This window comes from Trachemys scripta, chromosome 1, assembly GCF_013100865.1.
Source record: "Trachemys scripta elegans isolate TJP31775 chromosome 1, CAS_Tse_1.0, whole genome shotgun sequence".
In the NCBI taxonomy this organism is placed as follows: domain Eukaryota; kingdom Metazoa; phylum Chordata; order Testudines; family Emydidae; genus Trachemys; species Trachemys scripta.
In genome coordinates, this window is record NC_048298.1 from 274,848,026 (window position 1) to 274,870,044 (window position 22,019).

The 22,019-nt window shown below is 38.5% G+C and overlaps 1 protein-coding gene across 5 annotated transcripts in view; it reads left to right on the forward strand.

Annotated features, from left to right (window-relative positions):
• PCDH9 (protocadherin 9) overlaps nucleotides 1–22,019 on the forward strand; it is an 886,411-nt gene that overhangs the window by 768,714 nt on the left and 95,678 nt on the right. Inside the window, exon 5 of one of the 5 annotated variants that reach the window (XM_034758378.1) lies at nucleotides 1,290–1,388. The exons of the other annotated variants lie outside the window; for them this stretch is intronic. Within the exon in view, the coding sequence (XP_034614269.1) occupies nucleotides 1,290–1,351 (62 nt within the window). The 3' untranslated portion in view covers nucleotides 1,352–1,388. The remainder of the gene's footprint in view (nucleotides 1–1,289; nucleotides 1,389–22,019) is intronic. 5 annotated transcript variants of the gene reach the window in all.

A 22,019-nucleotide genomic window follows, 5' to 3' on the forward strand; every position in this document is an offset into this window, starting at 1 on the left:
GAGGAAAAATATTATAGTTCCTATAATAAGCATTATTTGATTTAATACCTAGTAAAGTACAGGTTTTGGTGTCTGCTTTTCCCCAAGTCTTGCAATAGGATCTTGTGGTTGAAATATGAATATAATGTAATATTTTTGAAGAGGACAAAGTAGCTCTTGCTACCTTTTGGACATTTTATAGTGAGAGCTGTATTAAACAAAATATTGCTTTGAAGGCAGTGTGGCACCACATGCTTAGAGGAAAGCACCCCAGAGCTCATCTATCATGTTTGCAGAAAGTCCCAGAAGCTTTCTCTTCTCATATCACCCTAGCTAGGCCTGTTATATTGCAATATTGTACTGTTCATTATTATCTGCTAGTGTCAGACTCTGCCTCTCTGGAGCCTGTAAATAAGCTTTCCTTTCAGACTAACACAACACAATTACAAAGCAAGTGATTGTATTATCAGATGTTACTTCATCGCTGCATGATAAAGGCCTTAGTATACGGTTCATATACATCTGGTTACTGTGTCCTATCGTGCCCCTGTCTGTAATCAACAATGTAAATTTTTTAGGGGGAAATAAGCCTTCCTTGCCACTTAGAAGGAAACAACATTCAAAGGTTGTTTTGTTTTGTGGATTTTTTTTAAATCAACTTTATTACAAGTATTCAGGAATGAATTGATTTTGATTGTTACTATGGAAAGGCAGAAAATCACAGGATTCCACTCTCGCTGTCTTGTGTCTATCTAATTTTGTCAATCGACTGAATACTGTTTTTTTTCCAAATGTATGTATTTATAGGGAACTAATCTCCAGGTATTTAGGCCATTAACTTCAATGGAATCAAGAATTTACCCAAAATATTGTTTCAATGAAGTCATGTTTCCTTCCCCTTTGTTTCAATCTCCTACTTGAAATATGATGCCTATAATGAAGACATATAAATGAATTATTCTTAGGACTCAAATTAAAATAAAATTAATGGTGACTCTTTAAAAGTATTATTTTTATACATCCTTTCATCCTTCCACTCACTGGAGACATTACAAATGTAAAAAACCAAGGCTCAAAAAAGTTCCTCTTAAAATTATATTTGTGGTTAACCTGAGTCCAGCTGGTGTTTACAGATATATTTATGCAAGAGAGTTAAAATAACTTTATGTAAAATTAAAGCCTTGGCAGCAATCCAATCAAATGCTAAAACACTTAAAGGTTAAAGCTTGAAACTATCAGCAGATGAACTAGTCAAAATGTGAGCAACTTGACATTGATATTCATAATGGTTTTTTTTTTTACAAATTTAGGACTCTCTTCTGGCTTTACTCTTCTTAGGCATGTACAGACTGTGACAGCTAAGGACAACTGAACTGCATGTATGATACTATAGTCTTCATATACCAATGGTAAGGCTAAAACACATCACACTGGTATCTAGTCAGATCTCTCGCCTATTTTTCAGGAATATTTGCTACATCATTTCCCACTAATTATATCTCCTCTTTTCTTCACTATCTGCAATGGTGGGACCCGGACCACCTTCCCATAAGGTGTCTATTCCACCAACCAATTGATCTTAATGTTAAGACCTTTTTCTTATTAACTGCCCCACAATTTTCCTTTTTTTTTGCTTAAAGCCACTGTTCCTTGTCCTACCATCTTCCTATACTGAATGAATCCTTTCCTTCATTTGTAGTTTTACTAAAAAGGAATTTATAGACACTCATCATGTTCTGTGAGTCTTCACTTTTCTAGACATTATTAGATCATTCAGTCTATCTTCATATGATTTACTTTCCAATCCTTGTATTTCATTTTTGTTGTCCTTCACTGTATTCTCTCAATGTGTTCAGTATGGTTCATTATCTGTGTAAGAGCATTTCATATAGTGGTCAAAACTGAACCTTGGTGTAAGCAAGTGCAGCTCCATTAGCTACCATGGAGTTTCATCAGTTTATACCAGAGCTGAATCTGGCCCATAATGCCTGGGGAGCTGACACCAGAGCTGATTCACATGTGTGACATCCCTGCATAATGCACAAAATTTATCTCTACACAAAGAGCATGCACAAAGCCATGCAATGCTTAAGTCCCACTTTGCATATGCTTTGTGATGGCCCATTTCACAGAGATGAATTTCGCCCAGTGTACGGAAAGACCCAATATGTCTAGACCACAAAGGGCAGAGAGTACTTGAAGGACAGGAAGGGAAATATTTTTCCCTTGCCTTATTCTCTGACTCCTCAGAGTCCTCACATTCCATGATATTAATTAGCTCTCAGATCCAGACTCACAGTGGTGTCAAATACTTATTTGCTCCAGATCTCCCTCTTCTTTTTCTTCTCTTTTCATCTTACCAAATTCATGTAACAACACTGGAATTAACTCTTCTAACTTCTAGTATAGTTATCTCTCTGTCAGATTTTTTCTTTCTCTCTATGGTACTATAATCCCAGGAAAAGAAAAAGGGAAGTCATAAGTTTCAAGGTTGCTGGCCCAGCAATCTTCCTTCAGTGATGAGACTTGCAAGGGCTTTGTGCTGCTCTAAAATTGAATGGTGTTAGCCAGAGAAGGCCATATTCAGTGCATTCCTGCTGCAACCTCCATTTTTATGGATCCAGAAGCGGGGATACATAGCTGCCCTCTCCTCATGTAACAGTGATCAGACAGCCTTTTGAAAATATAAATATTGTTTATTTTAGCTGTAGGGTCAAAGCTCTTGGAGAAAAGGGGTCTTAAAACAGTCTACATGCATGTCTATCTTACCTAAATATTTGCCATTCCTAGATTTTAGCCTAGACATCTTTAACTTCTTCAGACATCCCCTTTGGGTGTTGGGTACCCTTTGTTCTTCTGTGTTTTACCTGTCCTGGTTCAAACCAGTTTTGAAGACTGGCTGAAGAGGAAGTAGAATCGTCAAAGCTAATAGGTCAGGAATTGTCTCTTAACAATCTTTAAGTCTTTAACAAGGGGTGGCTTACCTTGAGTCATTCTGTCCCTTCCTGCTTGCTTTTCCAGACAGCCCCATATTGAACTAAATCAATACTCATACTGTACATGTCCCTATAATGACGTCAACATGCAGTGTTCATAAATTATTACAGAACAGTTTTAAATCTGTCACACAAGTTAAGGGCAGTTGGAGCTGAGCAGAATGGCATTCTGGTGCCCCTCAGCAAAGACTCAGTTGACCGCTTGTGTTGAGCAAGCTTCATCCACCTGAGGCTTAGAGATAGTATGGGTGTGAGCTGTAAAATATGTGACCTCTGAGACTGCAGCCCAGTTATGTGCATTATTTTCTCTCAAGATATGTTAACTTATAACAATTAGTCTAGCTACAGAACATTAACTCTGAGGACAGATTCACTGATTGGGCCAGCTTCACTGTTATTTCTGAAAATACAGTCTCCATGTTCTATATGTTAAATCCTGTTTAAATTTCTTTAGGTTTCTAAAATGTTAGCTTATTTTAATTTTCCTTTTCCAGAAATTGTGTGGTCTTGATAAAAATACCATTGATGTCATGCGAAATACAACCATTGACTAAATGGGTTTTACCTCAAACCCTATGTGAGGCTGTCTGTTATGCTGAGAGTTTAACAGTAACTCTCATTTTCCACCATTATAAAAATATATAGCTATAGTTGCTGTCACCGCTTGGTCGAATGAAGCAAACACAAGGTGGAGTGCTGGATATTTAACCGTAAAGTAACTAGACTTACAAGGCTGAAGAGCCTTTGCAAAAAGGTTCAAGGCAAATAGATGCTTCTGATTTATTACATATGATGACATACTGTATGGCAGTAATCGTACATCTGGGATGAGGTCACAGTGCAATATATATATATATATATATATACACACTTGTATTTACGTAAATTAGTTCTATCTATTGTATATAGTGTGTTGTGCAATAAATTTACATAGTTTTAATATAGTTCATTACTCTTTAAAATAAATGAAAATAAGAAAAATATTAGGCTAAAACCACTTCCATACTTTGTAAAAATGAAGTGTATATTGTTCCTGAAAATTCAGATAGAACACCATGCTATCTGAAGTGATTCATATTAACATCAATGTATTGTTCATATTAGTGTGGCATTCAAAAGAAAGCATTTTAAATAAGTTCTTTCAAAGAGTGGTGTGTATTTCTGAAATAATAAATATACTATAATTTACCATATTTCATGCTATCACCAGATTTCCTCTGTATAATTATATTTTTTGTATTTTAGAGGGAGAGAGCACCTACTACTTCAATGTCTGCCAAAAAGCACATGTCTTGAGGTTTTTGGCTTATCTATGGTGCTTGTCTGGTAAAACATCTGTAGTGTGAAGATATACTAAATATGTATTTTTCATTTTTACTATAAAACAAAAACTGGTCCAACAGCAAAGTGAATTTCATATCCTTAACACTTTTCTCTCTGTTTATTTTATATCTCAGTAAATACTCATCTCCCCAGCCCACTAAGTAAAGCAACTTTCTGTTACAGAACTTACCCTAAAAAATGCCATACATGATGGAAAGGGAGAATAACAAGAGCAAAAACTGACCACAGCCACTCCTGTAGAAGCAATCCCACAGGCTGTGCAGATTCTACTGGTTTAGCACCTGTACCTGTGGTAAAGGGGCAGGCTACCACTTCAGCTGCTACCGCTGCTTTATCCAGTATCAGTAGGGTCCATCAGAAGAAAACTTCATAAAGAACAGCATAGTGTCAGTGTTGGCTGCCAATTTGCCAGCACTGTGCCCCCCTTGCTGCTCCCCTCTCCCCTGCCCATGATGCTAATAAAACCTAAAGCCCATTTTTATTTTTCTTGCTGTACTAATCTAGCTGGGGAAAGTGTAAGGCCTGTTTTCAAGAGTTAGTGCAGTACAGAAGTTACAGATGTTGCAGGTGGAGGCATTGGACATTTGAGTGTCTGTCTGATTGGTGTGATGCTGTGGCAAAAAAGGCCAATACTATCCTTGGTGTATAAATTGGAGAATAGGAATAGGGAGATGAGATTTTGTCTGCCTACGGCATTGGTGAGATTGATACTAGACTACTCTGTCCAGTTCTGGTGTCCACATTTTAGAAAGGATGTAGAAAAATTGGTCTGCCCTTAAAATCTATTAATCTAGCCAGATTGATTCATTACATCATTGCATAGAAAAAGGCAGATACTCATTCTATATAGAGGGTCAATTTCCATTTTTAATTGCAATTTGTGTATTGGGTATAAATTTAGGACTTGATAGAACCCTGAATCCAAAGAGAAGCTCCCAGTGATGTCAATGGAAGATTTGCATAGACAAGTGGCCTTTATGTATAAAAAGCATCCATTTTATCTTCACTATTCCTTGTTTGCTCTGTATTGTATTGTTACATTCAGCATCAATCAGTGGGAAATATATGCTCTCCTTTAGAATTATCACTAGTTCTTCTCTTTGTTTCTCTTCCCTTCCCATCCTATGTTTTCTTTTGCTCCCTTTTCTTTCTTTCTCCTCTATTCTTCCCTTTACATTCCTTTCCTTACAGAAACTCCTTGTTCCCACCTCCTGTAGGCCATACTCCCACTCTCCGGTCCTTCTCCACTAAAGCGATGGCAGTTCAATAGTTAATGCTTACACTACACTAAAGTGTCATCAACTGGCTGTAGAGGCAACATCCCATTCAGTTAATTAGCAGCAGGGAGTTCATGCCTCTGAGTCATTGTTTCAGGCTGTCTTTAGACACAGAATGGCATCACTGCATAGGATTGATTCCTATTTGGAAGGCTTTCCTCACAACCACGAGGACTAGAAGTTTAGGATGGAACCCTAGCCCAATGGAACTCCATGATAAAACTCCCTTTGACCTCAATGGAGCCAGGATTTTGCCCCATCCCACTTTTTTGATGGTTTCAAGTCTGCCAAATTTGAACATGTCATGCAAACCATAAACACGTGATGCAAGCCAGGTCCACTAGTTGTGTGTTTGACACCTTTGTATTACTGTGTCCAAATTATAGCATGTACAGGCTAAGCTTCCTAAGGCATACTGAGAGAGTAGTGCTTAAACCTGGAGATAGTGGCTCAGCAGTATTTTCTGAGTATATCTCCATTACCAACTTGGGATCTCTATCCCATTATGTCTGAGGCTACGTCTTCACTACCCGCCTGAATCGGCGGGTAGAAATCGATCTCTCGAGGATCGAATTATTGCATCTCGTTGGGATGCGACAATCGATCCCCAAATCGACGCTTGTACTCCACCAGCTCAGGTAGGAGTAAGCGCCGTCGACGGGGGAGCCGCGGAGGTCGATTTGCCGCCATCCTCACAGCGGGGTAAGTCGGCTCGTCAAATTCAGCTACGCTATTCGCGTAGCTGAATTTGCGTATCTTAAATTGACCCCCTCACACACCCCCGTAGTGAGGACGTAGCCTTAGACTGAAGTAAAATTTGAGCAGATTTGCAGTAGGAGGAACACATCATTACTAAATTCTAAGAGTTGTGTTTCACATCAGTGAACTCAAAGCTGCTTAACTAGGCATTACTTTTTCATCCAAAACATAGAAAAAAGAACCTGAAGTATAAGGCAAATGGGTCTCTCTTGTTTGTATTGAAGTTTTACTATTCACTTGTAGAAGCAGGCTTTTATATGTGCTTTACAGAGAGTCTACACCTCAGATATTGTTAGATCAGACACCACTATAAGGTAAATAAAGTGATATGGTAGGGTAAAATTTAGCTCTGATGTAAGCAACTTCAATCTCCTGAGGTCAGTTAAGCTACACCAGACAGCTCAGGATTTAAAAAAAACAAAGGTAAACCCTAATTACAGTATCATAGATATCCTTTAGTTACAAATAAATGAGTTAAGACCACATTTCTATAATCAATCTTTAATGCAGCCATCTAACTACAAAAGTGCTCATCTCCCCTAGAGCTGACTAAAGGCAGCACAACAATATCCACTTCCGGTGTTCATTCCTCATTCCAGCCCTATTCACATGCAAGTCAGCTAAGAATGTGGGGGAATTGTTTAAATGGCCCCACTTACAAGTTATAGGTGAGGGGAAACAAACTTTGCCTTTTCACTTTATTTAGAATGATCTGCCTTTTTATTTTGCTTAATTTGATAACATTTGAAAAACAAAAACAAAAACCCAGATGGTTGGGGAGGGTGGGGAGGTGAGGATTTATCTGCATTTCTTCCTCTTCCTTTTCACAAACACTTGCTCCACCCTCTTTTATCACCCCACATTTTCTAATTCTTTAGTGTTTTATCATTCATTTAACATAGGTTCTGGGGCATGAAATTTAATTTATCAAATTTGTAGGCGTTGTTTGTTCTTCCTCCTGTTTTGTTCCAAAGTATGGTTTGATCCTCCTTGCACAGTGAGGTGAAGGTGAACACTGAAGTGTTTTATGTATTTCCTTAGGCTCTCCATGTACGTCAACTTTTTTTTAAGGAAGTGGAAAAGTAATCCTTTCAAAATGCTCTACAGTGGAATAATATTCTCTCTGTTTCTATGGAAGCAAGCCAAATTGTTGTGCATAGTGATTAATTTGAGGATTCACTGTTCTTAGTAGTAGCCATGAGAACATATCTAGATCAATATGAAATAAAAAACGTGGAATTGTTCAGAAGTGCAAAGGCATATATCATACATGTTATCTGAAAAGAAAGTCAAGTGTTCATATTGATATTTCTGGAGGGGAGTGGGTATCTTTGTTTACTTATTTAGTGTGTTAGAGAGAGCCTGAGGAGAAAAAAATGACGTTTCAATGGCTGGGATTCTGTATGACTGCTGGATTTGAGGAATGTGCCGGGTCTCACAGATCTCCAGGAAAATTGCTGTAAGCAGATATATTAGAAACATTATGTATGATAGAAACATTGTTACAACCTCCTCAAAGCTGCATGTTCCGAATGGAACCTAGAAAACAGTGCTGGTTTTAGTTGTTTTCCTATGTGAACTGTTTGTCAGGTACCATCTAGTGCAGGGGTTGGCAACCTTCGGCACACGGCCCATCAGGGTAATCCGCTGGTGGGCCAGGAGACATTTTGTTTATGTTGACCGTCCACAGGCACGGCACAGCCCCCCGCAGCTCCCAGTGACCGCGGTTCACCATTCCTGGCCAATGGGAGCTGCGGGAACTGGCGGCCAGACCGTCCCTGTGGCCCGCCACTTCCCTCAGCTCCCATTGGCCGGGAACGGTGAATCACGGCCACGGGGAGCTGTGGGGGGCCGTGCCTGTGGACGGTCAACATAACCAAAATGTCTCACGGCCCACCAGCGAATTACTCTGATCGGCCGTGTGCCGAAGGTTGCTGACCCGTGATCTAGTGATACACAAGATCACAGCCACCCACTCTTTATACTTTGCAATGGGTGGTAAAACTTCTTTATCCCCATAAGACTTGCAATACCTCACCATATTGCTCAGCATTCTACACATGCAGTTTCTCTTCCTGGTTTCACATCCTCTCCTACCACACCTTTCCTCACATTCCTCCTCACACTTGCTGTTCATCTCTGCCTTCCTCTGCAGTCACCCAAATATTTCAGCTCATTCCCATATTTCTTTTTTTCCTTTCCATCTCTATATTATTAGTTTAATAAGGAGGAAAGGACTGGAACTGGAAAGAACACTACGTGTCCTAAGCTTTGCAAATAATTGGATTTTGTATGCCATACAATGCCCAGGTATGAACTGATGCATTCAGTAGATGCAACTTACAGATTAGGTAAGAGTTCATCCTTATTTGTGTTCTTTGAGAGATCCCCAATTATTTTGACTGAACTAAAAAATAGAATATAATGTTTTTCCGACTAGATAATTTTCTGTCTTCGGGATTTTCTATGCCAGTCCAGACCCCATCTCATTTCAACTGGTGCCACTTCATACATAAATTCTCTCATATTCTCAACATTCTAAGTCTTACAAGGTTTTAGCTGACCATTGCTTATTAAACTGAGCTATGTGAGGCAGAAAGCTGCTTATATTGAAAAGGAATGTTATCACCACAAAAAAGACTCCATGTGGTGCCTTTAATTATTAGTAATGGTGTTAATTTCTTCCTATCTATGCCTATCTATATTATAGTTGGGCAACGGCAGCACTCTACTTAAGGTTGACATGAGCTTACTGTTTAACAGCCAGTTTTTCTAAATGCCCTAAAATCCACATAGGTATCTGTATTTTCTACTGCTTTCCTTGTCTTTGTGGGTTGACAAGAACCAACCTCACACTTTGCATGGAGAACTATGTCAGCATTTTATTGTTACGGGAACTTCCATAAACCAAAAACAGGTTTTTCCCCAGTAGCTTTTGGAATGTCTGCCATTATAACTATTGGATTAATGAACTGCTTGGCTATTGCTTGATGGGGTAAGTGCTCTATTTCTTGGGGTTCATTCCCCAAAATTTGTAAACAATAAAGAAAATATTTTAATTATTATAAACCCCGGGGTTTGTCTTGGGGGGGAAAAACAATATTCTCGCATTTTTCCTTCATGTCTTCACTGCACATTGGGTGCCAAAAGCATCACATGCTTCTTTGTCTTAATATCTGCAGCAGTTCCAAATCCTAGTTGTGATTTATAGCTTTTCAGTAACCAGTTTCTAGCTTCATGCTCAGCAATATCACAGTCCTCAAGGAGCTGACCTGCTCAGCAAGCAGTTTAGGTAAAATTGTGGCACCTGGCTGGTTTCCAATGTCTCTGGACCTCCATTATTCTGATACATCAGAACTCATCCATTCTGAATGGCAGTTTCTGGCCCTGCCAACTGCAATAATAACTAAACTAAACAAAGTCAATTTGGCACAAACCTAAGTTAACAATGACCACTGAGGTCTGTTCACCAACACTTGTGGGACTGTATTTAATTATTAATTACTGTGATAATTTCACTTTCCTATCTTTAGGTTGCTTCCAAACATTGTATAGGCAACAGCTGTGGCATGACATGAAAGCAACTTATAATGCACATGCCTCTTTTGAAAACCAGCTGATGTAATTAAAAATGTTAACAAGACAATGTTCTTAAAGGTTTGTGTAGTTATAAAATAAAGCTGTGAAGGAAAATTTGATTTTCATGTGACAGCTTAAATACTTATCAAAACGGAGAGGGGAAAAAAAGGAAGGGAAAAGACTATTGTTTAGGGATTTGCGAGGAGGGGAGGAGGGGCATTGTTTTTTTGTTTTGTTTTGTTTTTGGGTTTTTTTTTGGTTTGGGCTTCCTTCACTGTTACAGTTTATTATCAGAGATCTGAGTGGAAATCTAAAATTTATTTTCTCGGTATACTGAGTTTAGCCAACCGTGTGTGGAGGGAAGGAGATGTGGTCACAAAGCCTATTCCTTATGTGTACACTTTACATTGCTTCATTACTGAACATCTCCGGTTGGATGGCTGCAGGGAGCTGCTGGCTTGAGTAGTAGCATCACACGTGGATTCCTAAAAGCTGTTAATATCAGACACAAATTTAAATAAGATATAGATGTCTCCTGGCTTTTGATACAAGCTGAACACCAGCCAGGTCTGTAGCTTCCACTGCTCAAGAGGAATCTCAAAGGGACTCTTTTAACAGGCAAATATGAACCAGCTATTCGTTGTTCAGGGTTGGCAATATTGTGGTGGCTCTTTGTTGCTACTTGTTATTTGATCGGTTTCTTATGCCACCGATTTATCAATGAAAATTATGTATAGTCCATTGAGTATATTGGACTGCATTCACGATTAGTATAGCATTAAGAACCTGTGGCAAGCAACTGAAGGTTTAGTGCTAAACAACAATCTCTAGGCTTAGCACTATTTCAAAGATTCTTGCATGTGGCTTTCCTTATTAGATATCAACCAATGTGTGACTAATGTGTTATTACGAGCTATTACAGCAACCTAAGAGAGACCATTCTATTATTGCAGAAATCTAGAATTAATGATCACCTCATATTAAGAAAGGTCAAACAGTTTTTAAAAGCCATTATAGTGTATAATTGGAGCCAGGAAAGCTTGCTCTAAACTATTCAGTATTTATTTCAATACAGATGATCAACATACACATGTCTTTTTTTATACATGAATAATCTGGGCTAGCTTTAACATTCTGAGGAGCCTCCCTCTTTTTAATCTCTGCTTTCCTTTCACTCTTTCCTCCAGTGTTATTCCTTTTTTTCATCCAAGCCCTTTCCTCTAATTATTGTCTCTCTTTCCTTTCAAACTCTGCAGATGGCAAGTTAGTTTGTTCAAATAGCACCTGGAACAGTTAGGGGACTGTTGTGTACATTTGTCCCTTAGGAACCAGAGGCCTCCCCAAGTCACAGGATTAGCAGGTCCCTAGAGCTACCTCAGTGACCAACCCCTCATGTTGGGAAAAATTGCTGCATAAGATTACACTCCTCTGTTTCACAACTTTATTTGTTCTTAACTCTGTATTTGTTATCTGACACTACGCTTGAAAGGATAAGAAAGTTTCATCATTACGTGTTTTTCAGGGCATACAGAGACATTGCCTGCAGTGCTAGACCAAAAATTAACTGGGAGAAACCTAAACATATAAACCACGGTAGGTGGTCAGCAGAGTCAGATAAGTAAATTAAATCTTGATGGCTGATAAATGCCAGTGCTTTAAACTTCTGTTTTATTTTAAATATCAGTGTGAATCTTAGCAGAGTTTCAAGCAAAACTGATTGCTTGCAGTGATTCAAGCTAAACCTTTTAGGCTGGAGATCTGCTATGACTGTAGGGAATTTACTTTATTACTTTGCAACCAGGAACAATGAAAATAAACATTTTTCTATGAAATCTGTAAGTGTCATAATCAAATGGTTAAGGCTGTGATATGTGGTGAAGCCTTGAATTATATTTTCCCTAGATTGGGATCACATGTGAAGCAGCAGTAGATTTCTCCATGGCTGTTTGCATTAGATGAATGCTGCTCAAGGGCATGGCAGTAGAATTGGCTTCCACTTCTTACAAAGTTATATAATGTATTTGGAATGAAAAAAAGATGATTCTCCATTAGTGAATCCAAATACTGTGTCCCATTTTGAACCTAGTGTATAATCTGCCAGGGAGGATGGGGTTGGGGATAGGGAGGGGGCTGAGAGGAGAGGAAGACTTGTGATGTAGTGCTTTTATACATCTTCCTAGATGTGTGTGTGTGTGTGTGTTTTAATCTTCCTGTGCTGTGCCTGAGCATACTAATTGCTTCTTTTCTCCTGCCTTGTTAGTTCTGCAAACACTTCACACTACCGTACAGTAATGCCTTACATCAGAGGTGAAAGGGTGAAGGTCATCTGGTTATATGACACTGCTTCAATGGAGAGGTTTTATCCTCTAGCATTCTTTAAGCAGAGTCTTTTCTGTTGTAAGTTAAATATGTGTCTCATTTCTGAGTTGAATGTTTCTGAGGAGCATTATTTCTTTTATTTCTTTCGCTTGGATGCCTTTTTTCCTAACCAGTATGTGTAGGTCATATGAATCATGGCCAAAAGATTTCCTTGGGATCTTTTGCCCAAAGTTATTTGTATGATGTACCCATACAGTCTTCTCTAAGACCCTTTAGAAGGGCCTATTATTGTGATGCTGGAACAGAAGAATACATTAAAGTGAGTTTCTGAGCTGAACATTGACTGAAAAAAATGTCAGTGTGCATCTCTGTATCAGATGTGCTCACTCTACAATCAAAATGATGATTTTCTAACTGTCAGCCCTGAAAAGTCAGCCTAGACTCTGACAGTGACAGCCTAGACTCTGGCTTCTTCTTGGCTGACACATGGCTGATATTAGATAGACAAGGTGAGTGAGGTAATATCTTTTATTGGACCAACTGCTGTTGGTGAGAGAGACAAGCTTTCAAGTCGCACACATTTCTTCTTTAGAAGCTGGTCCAATAAAAGATATTACTTCACCCACCTTTTTTCTCTAATGCTCTAGAACAGTGTTTCCCAAACTTGGGACGCCACTTGTGTAAGGAAAGCCCCTGGCAGGCCGGGCCGGTTTGTTTACCTGCCCCGTCCGCAGGTTTGGCTGATCGCGGCTTCCACTGGCTGCAGTTCGCTGCTCCAGGCCAATGAGATCTGCTGGAAGCGGCGGCCAGCACATCTGTCAGCCCGCAACGCTTCCTGCAGCCCCCATTGGCCTGCAGCCGCGATCGGCCGAACCTGCGGACGGGGCAGGTAAACAAACCAGCCTGGCCTGCCAGGAGCTTTCCCTACACAAGTGGCATCCCAAGTTTGGGAAACACTGCTCTAGAACTAACACATCCACAACCACATTACATACATTGCTGATAGTAAAGAAGTGCTGTGCCATCTGTGTATGTCAGGCATGCATTGTGTGCCCCAGGACCGTTTGCCTGTGGGACAGTTCTGTCCAGCTCCCAAACACACATGGAGGACGCCATTTTGTAAAACAAGCCATACAAGCAAGGTCACGCTGCATAGAGGATGCCATTTTGAATTCAAGTGTACAATTGCATGCCTGACTAAAAATGTCATGGCATACCACTGTAAAAAAGAGCCTTAATTTGTCACCTAATAAAAAGTTTTGTCGCTAATATATGAATCTGAAAAGAATCCAGTGTACTCTTTTAAATGTTCAGGAGTAAAAGACTAGTAAGCTTACTTTGTCACTAAAATAAGTTGATATGACTCTGATTACATATGGGAAACAGATCTAATAATGCGTAATAAAATTCAGATTTACCCTAGTCACTTGTCTGATCTGCTCACTTAAAGGCAGTGTTCCTGCTAACGCCTTGTGAAAGTGTTCTAAATTCATGCCCTACACATAAAAACTGATCATTTTTAAATATTGATGAATATCAAGTACTCACACTGACTATATTAGTCTGTCAGCCATAATTAATCCTTTTGTTCAGAACAGAAATGAGCAAAGTCGCTCCTTTCTGTGGCTCCATTCTTTTCTCTTTCAGATGACCTAGAAGGTGGTGGTGGGTGATTGCTTATCTACAGGAGTAAATTCACTTTTTCTTACGTGGGTTCCCAGTTTGGGTATGTTGTTTGATTGTCAACTGCTCCTGAATCATTGCTGAGCAAATGATTGATTTTTTTGTTTGTTTGTTTTTTTGTTTCAGTGGCTGAACTGAAAAATCTGGAAAAATAAATCAGTTAATTTCTACCTGAAGCTAAATTTTTTAAAAATATTTTCTCAGCAAAATGTAAACCCAATGCATAAATAAAATAAAAATTCATTCACATGGAACAAAATTTTTGAATGTTGATTAAAAAAGGACATTTTCTTTGTTTGCATCAACATTTTGTTTCTAAAATGTTGTTTCAGAACAGAATGTCAAAATGATTTATTTTGAAATGAAACATATCCAAAGGAAAACAATTCAGTTTTTTTGGCCCAAATTCTTTGTATTATTTGCTAAAATTTCTGTGCCCTGAAAAATCATTTTTTGCCAAATTTACTCTGTGCTGGAAATTTTTTGCCCAGGTCTATCCTGAAATTTCTGATAAAATTGTGATTCTTTTTTATCTATACTTATCCAGAAGGTGGTTAAGTTTTCTTGCAGATGCCATCATTGCAACAGTTACCTTTACATTTCTCACCCTGACATCGGATTACTGCAGTGTCTAGTTAGGGCTACACCTAAAAATCATTAAGAAACGTCAACTGCTTCAAAATGCAGCTACCTGTCTTTAAAGGGTCCTTTTTACAGGATCATGTTATACCTGAGCTCCATGATCCACATTGGCTTCTGATTAATTTCCTGGTACAATTTAAGATAGTTTTAATATATGCAATCCTAAATGGTTGAGTCCTGGTTACCTCAGTCTCCACCCCCCCATCCCCCCTGTTAACAGAAATTATCTAAAAATATTGACTGAATAAGGAATGATTGGATCACAATCCATAAGAAACCTGATAGTAGAGCATTCTTTAATCTATCAGCAGACAAGATCCAAGGACTGGAAATTGAAGGTAGATAATTTCAGGACTAGAAATAAAGCACACATTTTTAACTGTAAGGTTAATTAACCATTGGAATAGCTTATCAAGTGTTGTGGTGGCCTCTTCATCAGTGGAAATTTGTAAGTTAAAGTTAGAAGATTTTTCTAAAAGATATGCCCTAGTTCAACACAGCTATTGGATTTGAATTAGGAATTATTTCAGGGAAGTTCTATGGCTTGTATTATGCAGGAGGTTAGACTAGATGATCATAAAGGTCCTTTCTGGCCTTAAAATCTGTGAAATAATCTTTAAGAAAATAAGTGTAATTATGGTATGTATAACTTCTGTGGGTGGAAATGGGAGCAACAATTATGGTAGATAGATATTCACAATCAGTGAAAATACTTTTTTCATGGAGAGGATTTGTTTGAAGAAATCCCCTGTGTGTCTACAGTCACTGCACTTTTTGAGACTGTGTTTAGGAAAAGGGAAAACCTGGTAGACCAAAGCATTCTTGGATATTACTATTAGGAAAGAAATAAAAATATTTTGATACATTTCAGAATCAGATGTAGAGTTTTAAGTCAAAGTCCACAGGTTGCAGTTTAAGAGATTCTCTCTAAATGGTCTTCTGCTAAATTATCAATTGCTATATTATGGCTACAATGATATAGCATTATCCTTGATGAAGCAAAATCCCTTAGTTTTTGAAAGTTAATAAAAATAATGTACATTGCAGGGCCTGTCTGAACTTTGTTTTTATTATTAATTTTGTTATTAGTAGAATATTAATGTTGACAATGTTTAGTTTCACAGGCTTTCTGTTACATTAAGTTTTGGTTTTCTATTACATTAAGTGCATTTCTCGTGATTAAGTTCAGAGTCAGCACGATTTTGCTTTAAAATATTGGGGAGCAAAACATTTCAGTATAGGTGAATTTAACATATTACACATCACACAGCATGTCAGTATTAATAAGAACTTTAATTTATAACAAAATTAATAGCTAAATCTTTGCTGCATCCATTAACAAGATTTAATAAATCAAAAATCCAGGTCAATCAACAACAATATTGCAAATAATTGTGACTTTCAAATTCCTAAACTGGGAGGATGAATATTAATGGTTATCTTAAATTACCTTGGCATGTACATCAGCATAAGCCATGATAATAAAGCCAACATTCATTTATAAAGGCTCAAAGCCAGTGGGAATTTTTAAAAGCAAGTTTCTTGGAACGTGCTGTATAAACTAGCCAACCTGTTGAATAACTGTTGTGACTATTATTTGTATTGAATTATTTGCTGACATTTCTGATTTCTCAGATTATATATGTTCAGCAGATTGTTGAATTTCACCATTTAGATTTGGCAATAATAAAATAAAAATCTAATTTCATATGACTCTTTGCTTACCTATTCTCTAACTGTAATCTCAAAGCATGCAGAAATGTGCTATCATGAGAAACATGTGATGTTTTGTCCCTGTTATGCTGTATATTAGCATTTTGCTGTATATTAATGACCTGTGCTTATTTTTGTCTATCCATCTGTGTGTTCCCATTTAGATAATATATCTGGTTTATTTAGTGATTTTTATTCCTGACTCAGCAAAATCTTAGTTTGTAACCTAACCTGTTTTGGATCTAGCTTATTCATATAATAGGATATTATATGACATGAATATACTCATAAATAACTTTTACATAAAAAGATGTGCCTGTCTGAAGAAATACTTGTTAAAAAGTGACAGAAATGCTGCTTATTACATTTATACCAACACAACCACAGCTCAAATCACTCACTTCAAGTATATACACATTTTCTAAAAAGCAATTTTTAAATCAGTAAATTTCCCTACATATATCCATACAACATTAATTGGTTAATAATTATATTTCTTTGTGGCAGAAAATAAATCACCTTTCTGTATTACCGATTGCTTGTAGACAGTGCATCCACTTATATCTTCCTGAAGAGTTCATATACAGATTAATTGCCAATAGATGCAGGTGTATTTATGTCCTATTAATGCTAATCAATCTATTTTAGCATACATGTAGACATTTATAAAAAAAATTATCCTTATTGCCAAATTCATATAGATAAAGTCCAAGGAATGGCCCAAAAATAATTGAGATCGTCATTCTGGAACACTTCTAGTGGTACTAGAGAAGGCATACAAAGCGTGGGCAAAAAGCAGACGATTGGGAACTGAGACATTGGGAAATTAACTAACATATCAAAGGTCACACAGGAAGTTATTAGCAGAGCAGCGAATGGAACCCATATCTCCTGAGATCCAGTTAAGTGCTTTAACCACACAATTCCTACATCCACTTCCTCCCTATGTTAATAGAGTTACATCATAGATGAATTAGGCCCAATCTGTTGTAAATGGGAAATTATTTGTGTTTTTTTAATTAAATCATCAGATCATAAGGTTTAATTCTTGTTCATAAATTTACTCTTTTGCCCTTCAATAGAATCGCCTCTGATCACTCAGAAAAAAGTATATTTTAAAACCTTGGAGATGCGTGTCTCCTGTCCTGAAATAGAAAATGTATGTAAATCAGTAATGCATATCTTGGGACTGATGAGTATCACAGGCTGCCCACTGAGATCATAGTGAGTTAGGGAGATGCTTTGCTTCTAAGCAGAGATGCAGATTCTAAGACAATGACTGTACAGGCAAGAGAAGAGTGATCATTTGTCTAAATCAGGCCTTTGTTTAGACAGCCTGTGACAGCTGGCACCTGCTGCAGTGAGCTGAATAGGCTGGATTGTCCTGCAGTTTTACTTCAGGTCACACGGGACTGTGGAACCACTTGAACAGTTAAAAGACAAAAAACTGTGCTAGGCTGAAACAGAGAAGGGTCTTGAAATGATCTTCCATGTTAAGCCACCTTCCCTGTAATAATAGTTTGAATTTGCATATCAAATGGATTAAATTACATAAGGGATTAAATTACATTTCCATGTTCTAATATAAATTTGTTGGGGTTTTTTGATAGGCGTGTGGGCTCTTAACCATTGATTTACCATTGAAGATATTCCATATAGAATGTACAGTACTTTATGGCTCTTGCTACTTGATGGGACCACATTGTTTTGTTGCACAGGGCCATAGATTGTGTTTCTTTTATTTAAAATCACATTTAGCTATTTCTAGTGTGGAGTGGAAAGTAAGTCACTAGTATAGTGTAAAAGAGACAATTCCTTTACCCATTTAAAGCCTGATGTACAAGATGCCTATTAACAAAATGTTATCAACAGTTCAGCTCCACTGGTGGTAGCAATGGTAGAAGAACAAATGTAGACTGGTGGCCATCGTTCTTTCAAGCACCACGTTGCAGAGATCTTCTATGGATGGCAGTGGGGTTTTTGTGTATTTGTTTGCAAAAATCCTAATATAGACACCCTCTAATTGAAAAGCCAAGTGACTAAAAGCCAAGTTAGAAAACAAGCCACACCATTTCTCTCTACATGAAAACTTGATAAGGAATCTGGGGTATTTTGTGGAAACTAACCATTCAAATGCTATTGGCACACCTTATATTAAATGTACATTTAAACACAGTTTATAAAGAGATAATAAATGATTAATAGCTGTTTAGATAAATGCATAGTCAGTTGTTGTATAGTCCAATAGGTCCATAGGTAACTTCTGGCCATCTATAACACCTATTGATGTGCTTATAACCATCCATAGCCTATTACATCCAAGAACTACATTAAAATAATCTTAAGTCTGCAAAATGAATCCTTCAGAAGTTATTAAATGCCAGAATTGGGGAGGCCCATGCATATCTAGCATAAAAATTATCTGTTTAACAAAATACTATAGAACTCTCTTTGCTGGCATATAATACAAATGTGCTAGCACAATATGTTATGGATTTCATGGTATTTTGCAGAAGGGTAATTTGTAGTTTATTTACTAATAGTTCTTTGATTCCACACTAATCATATAGTTATAGATACACTTACCGCTGTAATAAATGTTTATTGTAATTTTACTTTTGATTTTAATGCTGCCGTGGCTGATCATTTTTATTGGTGGTTGTTTATTTAAAATTTCAGTTACTTTTTTTCATCAGTGTAATTATTAATTAATTAATTATTTCTTACTGTTTCCTTTAAAATTAAAAATTAAAATTAAATATAATAGCTCAAACAGTTCACATGTTAAAAAGAAGAGGCAAGTGAGAAAAAGAACAGTTCTGGTACATGCTGATGTGATATATGTGAACAGTCGCATCAGGAAAGGTACTGATAAATACGGTACTATTGTCCATCTATCTGTTTGTCTATCTGTGCAGGTACTTATATAGTTCTCATCACCATAGTATCTATTCACCTAACTTAGTGCTAATTTAGTTCCCATGTATAGGTTCAGTAGGATAAGGCAAACCAATCTTGTTTGAGTTAATTTAATCATTTCCACTCGTAATCCTATTCTAGTATGGCTGTATCCATAGATAGCACATCTTTATATTGCTGAATTATTGTTTTTTCAAAACTTGGGAATTTTGAAATGTTTCTGACCAAACCAGTAAAATTGTATATTTAGTTCTCTGATTCCATAATCTTTCTTATTATTAAAAAAGAGTTGCTCGGTAATGTTTCGGGCTACTGATAATTATCATCCAACAGTAAGTGCTTGCCTACACTCCAGTTCCTCAGTGTGCATATGGCACACTGACACTGGCTTCAAGGCATTTTTAAGAGACTATTTTATATAAACTCCCTGCGTGGATCAATATTTTTTTAATAGAAACTCTCCCGAAGGTTATACTTATGTAATTAGTTTTCTCATTCATATGGAATCAAACTCAGTGCATTATTGATATGAAATGGAAATCCCCCGAGTACATAGAAATGCAGGCACCATGAAATATTTCTCTAGCCAGATTGACCGCACCACACCTTTAAGCGGGGGTGGGGAGGAATTTGTTTGGCTGGCCAAAGGAAGGGAACAGTGCTTTATGGTTGGGGTGGAAAACTGCTTGAAAAGGAGACAAGGGGCCAGCATGGCAACACTGACTCATCCCCTGGGAACCGGATGGGCAGAAGGGTTTAAAAGGGACAACCCTGTGCGTGAAGCCCCCCTTTTACATGGAGTAAGCTGAGGCAGCAGCAGGGAACAGGGGACTTCAGCATGTTTCAGCATGGCTCCACATAGATGCAGGACAGTGAAAATGGGGTGGGTTGATTCCCCCTTCCTCTTGTGAGAAGCAGCCAGACGAGAGTAGCTCCAAAAAGGGTGGGAGAGCTGATTAGCCTTCTCCCTCCGGGTTGGTCTCATTGGGACAAGGATAGGGGAGCGGGATCTTATACTTGCACAACTACTAATCTCTTACTTGCTTTATGATTTTGTAATACTACAGTAAAAAGAGAACATAGCAGGAGAAGGAAACAGGGCATGTTGTGGACGGAGGAATATGCGTGTGATGGGAAGAGAGAATCTGTTGGATGTATACCTGAACTGAGTCAAGGAAGCTCTATAGATTTACCCATCACTACTAAAAACATGCTTTCCGAAATGTCCAGGCTATGAGCCTGATCTTGCAAGCAGTTAATCATGCATATATAGTGGGACTCCAAGGCAGAGTAGCTATGTGCTTGCAGGTAACTATTTGCAGAACTGGGCCCCTAAACTGAGTTTCACACTAGCACATGATGAATTATTCTACTAGAGAATGCTATTATTTAGAGATTGCTGTAGGCTACTTATGAAGCTGAGAGTATGATCATTCACATTTCAAATATCTCTAAATCATAGCACCAAAAAATAAGCATAGAAACCTTGATATGCAACACTGCCTTTAGATGTCCAGCCTGAATATTAATGCAAATGCCAGGTGATCTTCAAGAAGTTTCTCTTTTATAAAAGCAATGAAACATATAACTCTACTTGATAACCCTTGTTGACACTTATGTACTAGAAAAATTTAACTGTTCACTTGAGAGAAAAGATGTGCCGTTAAGAGACATTTGTAGCTTCTTTAGAGCCGAAGCCAGGAAAACTTAAGTATGTAGAATAATAAAAATATAAGACTGGAAGGGACCACAATAGGTCATCTAGTCCAGTCCGTTGCAGTGAAGTAGGGCTAAGTATTGTCTAGACCAGGTATCGGCAACCTTTGGCACACGGCCCATCAGGGAAATCTGCTGGCGGGCTGGGACGGTTTATTTACTTGCAGTGTCTGCAGGTTCAGCCGATCGCAGCTCCGACTGGCTGAGGTTCACCATTCCAGGCCAATGGGGGCTGCAGGAAGTGGTGGCCAGCACATCCCTTAGCCCGCGCCGCTTCCCGCAGCCCCCATTGGCCTGGAGCAGCGAACTGCGGCCAGTGGGAGCTGCGATCGGCTGAACCTGCGGATGCTGCAAGTAAACAAACTGTCCCAGCCCGCTAGCGGATTTCCCTGATGGGCCGCGTACCAAAGGTTGCCGATCCCTGATCTAGACCATCCCTGACAAGCATTTGTCTAACCCAGGGATCGGCAACCTCTGGCACGCGGCTCGCCAGGGTAAGCACCCTGGCAGGCCAGGCCAGTTTGTTTACCTGCCGCATCTGCAGATTCGGCCGATCGTGGCTCCCACTGGCCGTGGTTCGCCGCTCTAGGCCAATGGGGGTGGCGGGAAGCCGCAACCAGCACATCCCTCGGCCCACGTCGCTTCCCGCTACCCCCATTGGCCTGGAGCGACGAACTGTGGCCAGTGGGAGCTGCGATTGGCCGAACCTGCAGACACTGCAGGTAAACAAACCGTTCTGGCCGGCCAGCAGATTTCTCTGATGGGCCGTGTGCCAAAAGTTGCCGATCCCTGGTCTAGACAATACTTAGTCCTACCAGTTCTTAAAAACCTCCAATGATGGAGATTCCATAACCTTAATTTGTTCCAGTGCTTAACTATCCTTGCCATTAAGAAGTTTTTCCTAATATCTAACCTAAATCTCCCTCACTGCAATTTAAGCTTCTTGTCCTGTCCTCAGTGCTTAAGGAAACAATTTATCACTCTCTTCTTTATAAAATCTTTTACATACTTGAAGACTGTTATCATGTCCCCCCACAGTCTTCTATTCTCCACACTAAACAAGCCCATTTTTTTCCTTTCTTCATAGGTCATG